The sequence below is a fragment of the Balaenoptera borealis genome, assembly GCF_965194805.1.
Source record: "Balaenoptera borealis genome assembly, chromosome: X".
Classification (NCBI taxonomy): domain Eukaryota; kingdom Metazoa; phylum Chordata; class Mammalia; order Artiodactyla; family Balaenopteridae; genus Balaenoptera; species Balaenoptera borealis.
In genome coordinates, this window is record NC_138881.1 from 80239544 (window position 1) to 80253615 (window position 14072).

The 14072-nt window shown below is 36.0% G+C and overlaps 2 protein-coding genes across 6 annotated transcripts in view; one reads left to right on the plus strand and one right to left on the minus strand.

The window, feature by feature from the left end:
- Positions 1 to 478: 478 nt before the first annotated feature.
- Positions 479 to 2675, minus strand: NAP1L3 (nucleosome assembly protein 1 like 3). The gene has a single exon (XM_082377303.1). It carries the CDS (start codon positions 2342 to 2344, stop codon positions 902 to 904), a length of 1443 nt encoding a protein of 480 aa, XP_082233429.1. The 5' UTR covers positions 2345 to 2675; the 3' UTR covers positions 479 to 901.
- Positions 2038 to 14072, plus strand: part of FAM133A (family with sequence similarity 133 member A) — a 65361-nt gene continuing 53326 nt past the window's right edge. For 2 of the 5 annotated variants that reach the window (XM_082377527.1, XM_082377528.1), the window contains exons 1-2: positions 2814 to 2919; positions 3711 to 3780. The gene's annotated coding sequence lies outside the window, so the exon portion shown is untranslated. Of the gene's footprint in view, positions 2137 to 2813; positions 3627 to 3710; positions 3781 to 14072 lie in introns of those variants that run through there. The other 3 variants (XM_082377525.1, XM_082377524.1, XM_082377526.1) reach the window with 3 other exon arrangements.

Consider the following 14072-nt stretch of genomic DNA (forward strand, 5'->3'; position numbering starts at 1 on the left):
CCACACTTTTTATAATGAGGCAAAAATGGTAGATTTTTATAGCACGATACACTTTGACATTTATTTATTTTAGGTTGTAATAGAAGAACATGAAAAAAATACCAATGATGTAAAGTGATCATTTCCAGTGAAAGGCAAAGTAGAACATATTACAAAGAAAATGTGGTTAGTACCTTTAGTTTACAGTTACACAGGATAAGATGAGCAAACTTTTTTTAAATACTATGTTATATTAACACCTCAGTGGTAAACAATAACTTCATTATGCTTAAATTTATAAACCACTATGGCACATTAACAAGTTCACAGTCATATCATATATGGTCTTGATGGACATTATTAAATGTATGCTAATTTTTTTCAAGCGGTCAAATTTCACAATGCACTGTTCTAGTTAGTATAATATTGTATTTCTATAGCAAAGTAATGAAGGCACAGCTAGTACAAGCAGATTTAAACCCTTAGTCTTCTGGGCTGGAAAAAGGAAAAAATATATTTGCATTGATGCTTCAGGAACTTTTTTTTTTCAAGCAAATATTTGTCTCAGTTAACAATTCTGACAGTTTTCACAGCTACATTCTAATAGGAACATGACAAAAGGACTTCACAAAAATCAAAACTTTGTAGCACCAAACTAACATGCTTTAGATAATTGACAACAGTTTACATATTTTGAAGAATATTACACTACAACAGGCTAGATAGAATAAACTGATACTTAGACACTTTAAGACAATATTTTAGGCTACCAAGAAAGTACGAAAACTCAAGACTGTGAGGAATACTAGTGCTGAGGTTACAGGGCAGGTTGGTTTTTTTTTTTTTTCCAAGACTATATAAACCTACTTCACTTCTGCTTGAAATTTGAGATTCTTGAAAATTCTTTCATGCAGCCTCTTTTTTATTTTCGATATTTCCTGTTTCCATAATCTTTACCAACATGATAGGTACCATTGACTTCTCCTGTATAGTAATAGATTGATTTCAGGATGACATTATCATGTAAAATTTGACCAATTTCAAAGTCCTCATCAAGGATAGCATCTTCTCGTGGTTCAAGCTTTCCAATTGTAGGAATCTCAGGAGGGCTAAAGAAATTGAAGAATGATGCATTAGGAACCACTCTTGGCTGGGTTTCAACTTCTCCAGTAGCAGTTGTGCGACTCCGGGTGGTTGTCACTGTAACATCCTTTGCTCTTCTCCAATCTATCTTACAGCCTTTGCAATCTTGGATTTCCCAGCCCCAAGAGAAGAAGGGATCATTGTGATCTGGCTTTGACTTTATTATATATGTCTTGGTCAGCACCTCATTTTTGAAGTATGGATTGGGTAGAAAGCAAAATTCAAATGTGTAACTTATAGGCCGGCCAGGTTTTGAGAACTTCAGGCTGACATCGGACAGGAACTTCAGAATGGGCTCATCATACTTCTGAATCATGGGCCCCAGCTTGTCAACATTCTTTAAGACAGTCAGCCAATAGTCGGGAATGCCTTTAGGATCTTCTCTTTTAGGCTTTCCCTTGCGAGCTCTTTTAAGAGCTCTTTCTTTAGGCCTGACCTCAGGAACTCTTTTAGGAGCCTCTTTTCCTGGAGCCCTTGCCTTAGCCTCTGTTACTTTAGGCTGCTCTTTACCTTCTGCCTTTGCCTGGGGGGATTCTTTCGGATCTTCTTTTGCTTCAGTCTTGGCCTCCAGAGCATCTTTAGACTCTGCTTTTTCTTCAGCCTTTGCCTCGGGATTTTCTTTCAGAGCTGCATTTTCTTCAGCCTTGACCTCAGGTTTTGCTTTCGGGGCATCCTCTTCTTCCTCACCCTCTAAGGCAGGCATCTCACTAGGGCCTTCTTCCTGCACCTCCTCATCACTGCTGAACACCTCATCCTCCGAATTCCATTCACATTCTTCTTCCGTAGGCTCATATTCTGCATTGATGATTCGAAATCGCCGATCGTACAGAGGCCTATTGAGTTCGGCATATTTTCGTTCGAGATCGTGAATTGCCTTTAAGAACAGGGCGTCTACCTTGTCACATTCATCTTGAATATTTCTGAGCGCCTGCACACGATTTCTAACTGCCCGAGGCAGCTGATCCACGAAACTTCTACCCGACGGAGCCCGCCGCGCACTTCTGGAAGGCCCAGGTACCCTCTTCTTTCTATAGAAGCGGCTGCAGCTACTGCTGCTGCTGCTGCTGCCACTACTACTGCTGCTGCTGCTGCAACTAGTGCTGCTGCTAGAGCTGCTGCTGTCAGATTCTTCCCCAGAATCGCTAGACGAGCTAGCCACCATCTCTTCATCCACCCCCTGGGCGGCAGGTTCCAAGACCCTGCTAGGATCCGCTTCTGCCATTTTGCAAGCCTGCACACCTCTTAGGGTGGTGACTACCGCGCGCCCACAGATGGGCAGAAAATGACTCACGGATGCTTGGGTGGCGGCAGCGGAGGCTCGGGCTGAGGAGTTGGCAGCGGTGAAGGCAGCAGGAGCGCGGGGCGGGGCGCGGCTGGGCCGAGGAGATCGCAACGGAGGTGGCAGCGGCAGCGGAGACCTGGGCGAGAGCGGCGAAGGCAAGGCCTCTCCCAGCTGCAGCTGCGGCGGACTGAGGCGTGCCGCAGCCGAATGGCGCAGTGCAAGACCCCGAAATCTCTTCACTGCTTACATCTCGAGCCCCCTCCCCTCGCAGTCAGACCTCCAGTTCATTTAGTTCCCAGTGTGCCCTCAGCTCGCACCTCATTTGCTGGGCAAGCTTGATTGACAATCCCTCAGCCCAATGAGTGACCAAACGCACCGCCCCCTCCAGGCTCCGCCCTCCTTCCCAGACGCTCCTTGGTTGCTGAGGCAGACACCCGTGGCAGACGTTTTTTCCCCCTCAAAATTCTATCTTTATAGTTTTATAATTACAAAAAAAAAAAAAGCTTAGATATGAGGTAAAAATACTAGTCATGATTCCTAAAAAGGGAAGAGGAATATCCTTCTCCCATCCGCTCATCCTTAATTCCCGCTTGGTTTGTCAGGGGCCTCGTAACAAAACTCTGTTTTAAAAAAATTGGGTGAAAATGCTCCAAATGGCATCATTGGGTAGTGTGATTATGGATGATTTTTAAAATTCTTTTTCTTTTATCTAATTGTTCTATGAGCATGTATTTTTACACTGGGGGAAAAAGGGGGAGTCGTTTATTGGAGAAGGGGGGAGGGGCTAGAAAGCAGGCATATTGCATTCCACGTAGCAGTTTTAATAAGTGCTGTCTGTGATGTTTGGCAAGCCTGGTTTATATCCATCTACAAGGTTTGCGAACCCATGTTGCCGTGAGTCAGTTACACCATTTTTACTATATTTCTCTTTTTAAGCTGGCATATAATAGACCTCATCCTTGCTGCTGATTTGCCACGTAGTCCTTCTCAATGATTGTAACAACCTTACAGATAAAATAAAAGGGCATTCAAATGTTAAGTAGTGTTATTTAAAAGCAGACGGTTTGTTCTATACTTTCGTGCAGCAGTTTTCAATTCCACGAATAGCAGGACGGGAGGGGGAATCTGTGCTGATGAAACTGCATCCTCTGTCAGGGTGTTCTTTACATTGTCATCTTCCACCAGTTTCCTTCTAACACTGTAAAATTCTAGCCATACTAAAGTATGATTTACAAGTCCAGTAATATATGAATAAACTTTTGCAAAATGAAGTTTAAAAACAGGTATCTGTTATTTTTATTTACAGGATTCTTTTCTGCAACAGAACAACTCCCTTGGTACAACCAAAAAGACCAGTGTTTACTTTTCATTAAAAGGTAAGGAACATATTTAGCCCATTTTTATGAATGACAAGAATTACCTATCTGTATTTGAATAAAAATTCACAAGATATAGTCTTTTAAAGACTTAATTGGAAGATATCTTAGTAGTTCTATGGAAGCGGAAAAATCCACAGAGGTGATTTGGAATGCTAATGTAGAAAATAACCTAATTAATCACATTCACTTTCTAAACCTGCTCATAGAATACAAGTAGCAAATTAAAATATAAAATATGATGAATTATTCATTTCAAGTGAGGAAAATATTAAAGTTAGATTAACCCTTATGTTACCTTTTTATTATAGGATTTGTGCTTAGTCATTTAGTCATATTTTTTAAAAGTTAGGAAACTCTTTCATTTTCTATTTTGTAAATGAATTTACTTTTATTGTTTATTCCTGGTTGTCAAAGTATGTAAGCATTGTAAGGAAAAATACAGTATAGAAAATTCCAATGATAATAAAAACACAATCTTAATCATTTGATAACCATTGTTAGCATTTTGATGCATTTCCTTCCAGAATTTTCTTTGTACATATTCACACCTGCCTGTTTATATATACTGTTTTATCTATGTGACATCATATTATGTCCTGTAATCTGCTCATTTATCAATTAATTGTGACTATACTTTCATAGTAAATGATCAACATCTTATTTTAAAATAGATGCATATTCCATGGAAATATTTGCCTTAATTTATTTAACCAGATTCCTATTGTAGGGCAGCTACTTCCCAAACCATCTCTCCACTAACATTCATATTTTCTCCTGTTATAAAAAAGTTACCCCTGTATACCTACTGTATGCACTTGTAAAAATTAGTCATATGATGAATTCCTAGAAATGGGAGTGCTGGAATAAGTTGCATGCTCATTTTACTCTTTGATACATATTGCCAAACTTCTCTCCAGAAAAATTATCACAATTTACAGTCCCACCAACAATGCGTGAGTTCATTTATTTAGTCATTCAACTAATATATTTTTGTGCCTGCCATGTGCCAGGCACATGTGGTAGAGGATGATGATATAATGCTGAATATAACTTACTGGGTGCATATCCTTTCATTTTATAATTTTAATTAAAACATATACTATGGAAACAATGATTTAAATCAATGAAATTATGCTGTAAATATTGTTCTACAGATTATTATTTTCCTTTAAAATGATGGACGTATTTTGGTAATGAATGCACTTATATTTTATAGTACCTTAATGGTTTCATATACATGTTAAACTTTGTACCAACAAGAATTAGTATTTTGGAGTTAGCAATGAGTTAGGGATTCAGACTTTTTTAATGTATTTTTATTAGCTAGTTAATTTTCTTAGTACCACTTATTTGATAATCTTTCTGTCTCACACATTTGAAATACCACCTTTACTGTATTAACTAAATTGTTTGGTTCTGTTTCTGAGTTCTGATTTCTGATGCATTGTCCATAATTTATCTGCAAATAACTGAAGCAGTTTTTTAATAACTTTATCTTTTCTGAAAATAATATAGGTTGAAAAAAGTCAGTACATTGAAATCCAAATAAGAAATTTAAAATAACTCAAAATACGCTGAGATAATCACTATTCACATTTTAATAAACATCTCCAAATTAATTTCTTATTATTATGCATTTCTATTTCTTAGATTAGTATTAAGATTGAATGTCTTTTCATATGTTTATTGTCCACTTGGAAATTGCTTATTCATATCCCTTGCTTGTTTTTCTACTGAATTGAGAAAGAAACTAATCAGTGGTGAAATCCTAAGGGTAAAATAATTTTGACCTTGATTTAAGACAACTGTGACTCCTTTAGAAAATACCTCTCTTCTGATTTATGATATTGGACAAATGTGACTCAACTACAACTTTCATTCTAAAATTATCTACTTAGAGGCTTGTTTAGATGCTTTTCAAGAATTAATACTTAATCATTCACACCGATACAGAAAAGTTTGGAATGGAACAGGGAGAATAAAAAGAGAAAAAAAGCTTGTAAAAAAAACCTCATACAAAGATAATATATTAATGAGCTATTCTGATTTTTGATTGGAAGTCTGTTGTCCCAAGCCATAGATTTTAGGTGCCTTTTTCTAACAATGGTCTACTTTTGATGTGTATGTGATACTTTAGGTATCTCATAACACACTTTTATTTTTGTAACTTTTTTGGTCTGTTAGTTAACTTAATTTTATAATGGCAGGTCCCTAAAAGAAAATAAATTTTATATTCATATAATTTATGTATAATACCATATTTTTTCTATTTTTATAAGTATTCATGCTAGCGTATAATATGCTATTTTTCTTCATAAGGCTATCTATAAATTACTTGCATAGTAATATGATCTCTGTTCCATTATTTTATAATATTCTTTTTAGAAGGTTAAATGTTCATAGTTCTACGTGAGATGATGCTTAACACAGAATCTATTGGTATATTCCAAGCTGAACATGGCTCTTGGACATCTGTTTACACCTTCCCTGTTATGAACATATACACAGTCCCACCCACCACCCCTGCCACACAAACACACATACATAATACACAATGAAAACTGCTGTAGCATTATCTTTTGTTGTAGATGTTTAAGAAGCCAAGCATTGCAAATTCATTTATTTTTGAATTTACTGTTTGTTGTTCTTTTTTTTTTTGGTTCATCTAGACAGATTTTATCTGAATAAACAAGTTAATTCTTTTTTAAAACAATTTTATTGAAGTACAGTTGACCCTTGAACAACACAGGTTTGAAGTGCATGGACCCACTTATACACGAAATTTTTTCAGTAAATACTACAGTACTACACAAGCTGCAGTTACTTAAATCTCTGAATGCAAAACCGTGTATACTGTGGCAGGCTATAAAGTTATACACAAGATTTTCGACTGTGCAGAGGATGGGTTCCCCTAACCCCCGAGTTGTTCAAGGGTCAACTGTGCAGTAGATATAATCGTACATAAAGTGTACAATTTGCTAAGTTTTGATAAATCTATACACCTGTGAAGTCATCACTACAGTCAATATAATGAACATTTTCATCACCCCCAAAAGTTTCATCATGCCCTACCTCATCCCTAGGCAACCACTGATCATCTCTGTTTCTATAGATTGGCTTGCATTTTCTAGAATGTTATATAAACGGAATCATGCAATATATCCCTCTTTTTGCTTATCTTCTTTCACTTAGCATAATTATTTTTAGATTTTTCCGTACTGTTATGTGCATAAGGAGTCATTTTCCTATTTTGTTACTGAGTAGTTACCCATTGCTTGGATATATCACAATTTGTTGATGGGCATTTGTGTTTTGAGTTTTGGGCTATTATGAATAAAGCTGCTATGTTCATTTGTGTATAAGTCTTTGTATGGACATAATAGTTTCATTTCCTTTAGAAAAATACCTAGATGTGGAATGACTGGATCACATGGTATGCATATGTTTAACTTTTAAGAAATTAGCTATTTTCCAAAGTGATTGTACAATTTTGCATTCCCACTAGGAGTGCCAACACTTGGTATGGCCAGTCTTTTTAAATTTAACCATTCTAATAGGTATGTAAGAGTATCTCATTGTGGTTTTACTTTGCATTTCCCTAATGACTAATGATGTTGAACATCTTTTTGTGTACTGATTTACCATCTACTTATCTTCTTTGTTGAAGTATCTATTCATATTTAACCCATTTTTCTATTAGGTTGTTGTCTTACTATTGAGTTTTGAGAATTCATTTTCTACTCTGGATACAAGTCCTTTATCAGGTATAAGCTCTGCAAATATTTTCTCCCAATCCATGAATTTTTTTTCATCCTCTTAAAAAAAAAAGGAAAAACTGAAAAAGTGCCTTTCACAGTTTTTCAAAGAGCAAAAATTTGTAATTTTGATGAAGTCCAATATATCATCTTTTTTTTTCATTTTATGAGCCATGCTTTTTTTTTTAACATCTTTATCGGAGTATAATTGCTTTATAATGTTGTGTTACTTTCTGCTGTATAACAAAGTGAATCAGCTAAATGTATTTATGTATCCCCATATCCCCTCCCTCTTGCATCTCCCTCCCACCCTCCCTAACCCACCCCTCTAGGTGGTCACACAACACTGAGCTGATCTCCCTGTGCTATGCAGCTGCTTCCGACTAGCTATCTATTTTACATTTGGTAGTGTATATATGTCAATGCTACTCTCTCACTTCATCCCAGTTTACCCTTCCCCCTCCCCGTGTCCTCAAGTCCATTCTCTACGTCTGCGTCTTTATTCCTGTCCTGCCCCTAGGCTCCCATGCTTTTGGTATCATCTTTGCCTGGCCCAAGGTCACAAGGATATTCTTCTATCTTTTTTTAAAGTTTTATACTTTTAGGTTTTATATTTCAATCTGATCTATTTTTGTATGTGGTAGAAGATGTGGATTGAAATTCTTTTTTTTTCTTTTTTGCAAATGCATAACCAACTGTTCCAGCATCATTTGTTACAAAAACTCCTTCTTATCTGAACTACTTTTGCACCTTCATCAAAAATTTGTTGTCCATATATGTGTGGGTGTATGTTGTACTCTCTATTCTGTTCCCTTGTGTACTGATTTTAATCACCTATTTGGTAAATATTTGTTAGGTCTATTTGAGAGGAAAATAGAACCAAATTGTAGGATAACAGAATTTCATTGCAGTGGAGACAGTTACAGAAGGTGGATCTTCATCCTTGGTCTTTCATTTCTGCTCTCAAATATCTGAGAGAAAGAGGCAAATAACAACAGTAATAACCTAGAAAACCAGTCAACACAAGAAACATCAAATGCTCTTCTAGTTTCTGGAGTTGCCAGTGTGTAGCTGTCTATAGTCCAGCCACAGGAATGGTAGCTAGAATTATTCAGGAGCACAAATAATGCCTCTGTTTTTCTCACCTTGGTTAAGAGAGACCTCTTTGGTAAAATTAAATAGACAGCTTTTTCAAGCTGTTAATAAATTGTGGTTTAAAAAGGAATAGTAATAAAAATTGGTTAGTATTTCACACTACTGTTTTTCAAATCAAAATTATATCATTCCATACTCATTCCTAAAATAAGGGTACACACAAATGAATAGAATATGGTATGTAGCTATAACATTTTATTTTTTTTATTTTTAAGAAACTTGACTTAATAAACATATGAAACTTTGTACCAATGCACATGCGTAATCTTTTTTGACAAAAATGGAATATTCCCCCATAACATTTAAAAGGAAATATTTGTGAATTACATTTCTGGCATTATAACCTTAACTGTATGGAATTTAAGAGAACAGTTACAATTAATGCAATAGCAGAAAAGGTAAATTAGTTACTAATTTGGATATTTGTTCTAATGCTAGTTTTCAACTTAAAAATAGCATACATTGTTCAAAAATGTAAATCCACATCACAGAGAAACACTTTTACAAGGACACTCAAGAATCTTTTGCCCACAGTACTCATTTGAAGAATTCTCACATAAAAACTCAAATAAAGCAAACCTTTTTAATTGCAAGTTTGGAAGCATTTTATTTCATTCGACTAAAAAGGGAGGAAAAATTCAAAGGATTTGAATGGTGAGCAATGTCCATTGCTATACAATCCACCCATACATATGACTATGTATGACTAGCAATGTCCATGCATGTATGTATGACTACAATTTCTAAATTTTGTATTATATTTGGACAATGTAGTACAAGCCCAAATGATATTTTCTGCCATTTTTCATCCAGAATACCCAAATATATTTAATTAATTTGATAAGTGTGTCCTCTGAGAAAAAGTAAGTCTTAACGGAATTGCAAATATTCCTGCTGGTGGGAACAAATACCTATTCCACAGCTCTTCAGAGGTGATGGTCATTTTTGTATCAAACAACATACACATAATTTTAAAAACCCTTTCTTAGAGTTTAAAAGAGTAGAATCTCAATAATAATCAAGTTTCAGCATTTGATTTCCTTAGTGAGACTTTATGACCTAAGTGATTTTAGTACAGGTTCTGGAGTCAGAATTGCTGGGCTTGAATCCTGATTTTTCCTCTTACTAGTTGTATTAGATATTGGGCAAGCTAACTCACTTTTATTACCTCTATTCTTCCTCTCTAAAATGGGGCTATGGACTTTCCTGGTAGCACAGTGGTTAAGAATCCACCTGCCAATTCAGGGGACACGGGTTTGATCCCTGGTCCGAGGAGATCCCACATGCCGTGGAGCATCTAAGCCCGTGCGCCACAACTACTGAGCCTGCGCCCTAGAGCCCGTGAGCCACAACTACTGAGCCCATGCACCACAACTACTGAGGCCCGCACGCCCTAGAGCCCGTGCTCTGCAACAACTGAATCCATGGGCCGCAACTACTGAAGCCATGCACTCCATGGCCCACGTGCTGCAACTACTGAGCAACTGCTGAAGCCCAAACACCTAGAGCCCGTGCTCCACAACAAGGAGAAGCCACCACAATGAAGAGCCTGTGCACCACAACGAAGAGTAGGCCCCACTCGCCACAACTAGGGGAAGCCCGCACACAGCAGTGAAGACCCAATGCAGCCAAAAATAAATTAATTAAAATTTAATTAATTAAAAATTAATTTAAAATAAATAAAATGGGGCTAAAAATGGCACATAGACCTCAAATTCAACATTGTTTACTATTTTTCATAATATTATTGATCAAGATTATGTGTAAAGGAACCTTTCTTATTATATGGTCTCAAGCCACTCATAGCATTTCTTTGTGACTATACTGTGAATTCTATTTTGGAAGCAGCATGGGACTCTACAAATAGAGATTTTCCAACTCAAATATGCATGAGGGTGGAAATTTCATGGATGTTGGCAACTCCTTGATATTAATAATAATATTAGGTCCTGATAGTTCTAAAGTCAAATAGCCACTCATCCTGCTTGGCATTGTCTGCCTACAGAATGTCTCCTGTTATTTCAAAGAAAAAAAAATCAACACAATTTTAAATAAAATTCAAACCAAGTATTGTTCTAGTGTTTTACAGCACACACAGCCTCCTTTCTTTCTTGAGAGCTTTCAAACTTCCTGATAGTCCTAAATTATACATCTTCATTATCTAAACCTCAAACTCATATCTCATGTTTATTTTTGATACCTTTTATTTTTTATTCCATTATAAAGGTTAAGAGTATAAAATTTGCATACAATTAATTACATACATCTTAAAATATAATAAAATAACTCCCAATGTGTTAAATAATGATTTCTGTTCTTGATATTAATAACATTTTTTTAAACTTTTTATGTGTTGGTTAACTGTAGAGTACTGTGCACTGTGACTTAATTTTAAATACCCACCTAATACCTTAGATTTTCCTGTCTCATTTCTATTGCTTAGAGTATTGGTGTCAAGCCTAACTAACAACTGGTGAAAATATTGTCCTTGTTGGAGGTGGAAGGGATTTTAGAAATGATCTAGTCCAATCTCCTTATACAGACTGGGAAAACTGAGGCCTTCCTTATTAGATGGACATTCTAGGACTTTCCATGTATTCGTCACTACAAACAATTCTGCAGTTAACACACTTTTACATATATTATTATGTATGCAAAAAGTCATTTTCACAAATGTTAATGTTTTTGGTTTAGGGGCAAATTAAGGAGTAAATAAAGATTGTTCAGGTCCTCTAATAATGGATGATTACCCTAAGCATAAGCATTGTGTAGTAAGTATACATAGTTGTCACTGAATAATAATAACTAACTTTATTTATCACTTTCATGTATCAGACACTGGACTAAGTGCTTTATTTTTAGTATTTTAATGAACCCATTGAGGGGTTCATTATCATCCTTATACTATCCTTTTATGACATCTTCATCTCATCCTTAGTATTATATCCTCAATGAGGATACTGAGACTAAGTGAATAACTTGTCCAAGGTCACACAGTTTATAGTCAAAAGAGCCCAGTTGTGAAACCAGATGGTTTGATTCCAGAAGTTGAGTTCTTAACCACTCTACTATACCATCTTTAATGAACAGAAGTGAGTGAACTCTTGGACAGAGGTACTAGAACTGGAGTTAAGTGACAGCCCTGGCCAGTTTTCCATTCCTCTGGTAATAGTTATGTCCTCATGGTATTAGCACCTATAGGGGCATCAGTACTCAAGTTCCTCTGACTTACAAGAGACTTAGCTTGAACTGACAAGGTATACTAGAACAAGCTAGTTTAATGAAAAAGATGGTTTTCATTAAATTCAACATGCCTAATGACTTCATTTGGTTAACAGCCAAACACTGGGAGGTCAGAGCTTAAAGTAAATGCTAATGTATTCAATCCACAGTTAAATGAAAAATATCCTAGGAATTTTTCCATTTAGTATCCCCAGCAGCAAAGGAACCTGTACTTCGAGGAGCCTGAAGATATGACCTGAAGCTACCCATTGAAAGCAGGAAACTCCCTTGAAATTTATATTTTATCTATGTTTCCTTTCAATATTTGACTTGTGTTCCATAATTTATTGACATAGTTTTTATATAAGATTCCTGGTCCCTGAGTAAAACTGACACCCAGGATGATCCGCTCCATTTTCCTGTGTTTCAGGCAACAGCACAGGCTCTGGGGTCAGACTGCCTGAATTTAAATCCTTCCGCTTACTGTCTGTATAACCCTAGACAAGTCACACATCTCCAACTCTCAGTTTTCTTTTAAAAAGAGGATGATGATAGGAATAGCCCTATTGGGTTGTTACATAAGCATTAAGGGGCTAATCTGTGTAAATTATTTATTCATACGCATAAAGGTTCTATAAGTGCTGTCTGTTATTATACCATTCACAGGGCCGCATAGGGATTCCTATCCCAGTTAAGTAAGTATGATCCAGGGCCAAGGCTAATAAGTTTAATCAGCTTGAGTTGCTGTGTTTTATATGCGCACCATACCTTTCAACTTAGAAGATAAGTTAAATTTGCCTTGTGACCCAAAGTCACATTTTGTTGTTAAAGTGAGAACTAATATCCTTGGTTTATTGTCCACTGTGGCAGGCTTTTCAGTTAAATTACATGCTTATCATGTAGTAAAGACTAATGCTTCAGCAAATCTAGTTAGTATTAATACTTTCAAGGTGAAGATAGCTAACTCTTCACTCTTCTGTAACTCATCAATGAAAGAGAAGAGGCGAGGAAATGACATCATGACTGACTACAAGAGAGTAAATGAACAGAATGGCTAATGAACTCATTGTTTTAGTTATCAAAAAATCTATTTAATACAGAGAAAGAAACAAGAAATGCAACCATAAACTCTTCAGATTCATAACTGTGTTTTAGTGACTCTTTTAAAACAGTTGTAACCAAAATTTCAAAATTATGATATTGACCAGTTTTGTCTGTCTTGTTTTATAACCAATGTTTGTCTGTCTAAAAGACTAACTAAGCATTGTTTGTTTAGAGGTAACGAAATGCTCTAATTAACACAATTTCATTATCTGGCATCATGAGAATGTGTCTAGCCTTCTTTGGAAGAAAGGTTAAAAATGGCACAAAGACAGAATTACATGAATTATTAGACTACATGACCAATCTGCTTACAGTGCTCTCCATGCTGCTCCTTAGCTTCTAATATATGCTATACATAGTGTTTTGAAAAATCTTCCTGAAAATACTTATCCTATCCCTGTTCTAATCCCAAAGTTTTGGTGATACTCCACTGTCTGGAATCAGATCTGTGCATATAAGCATAAGCTGTATCTGGTGACCTTGGGCAAATTTTTCAACTCCCTTTGCCCCAGTATCCTCGTCTGTGAAATGAGGGTACTAATAGTACCTTCCTCATAGAACCATGGTGAGCTTTAAATAACATAATACATGTAAAATGCTTTGAACATGGTGAGTGCTCTATCAGTGAATTCTAACTTCCTTACTAAACTTATCTTTTCCAGGAATGCTTGCCCAGTGGGATGTAGTTCTTCAACTCTTCATTTATTTCAGGGCTTATTTACTGAAGCTACATTAAAGTTTTGTATACTTTTTGATAAACATTATAACAGAACCACCTAGCCACATTTCTTTTACAAACACACGTTCTTTCCCCAAGTATATTTTAAATTTCCCTAGGACGGGGACTGAGATATTTTCTTGTATGTAACTCTCCATCCTCACACAGAGTATTGCTCTGCACAAGAACAAACTTAGTACTAAAAAACCAACTTCTTAAACTAATGAACTGGATTCCTGAGAGCAGGAGTGTTTTTACTTGCTGTTGAAGTAAAAAACATTTTTAGCTTTTAATTACATCCTACTTTTATTTAACAATTGTCCCATCTCCTAAAT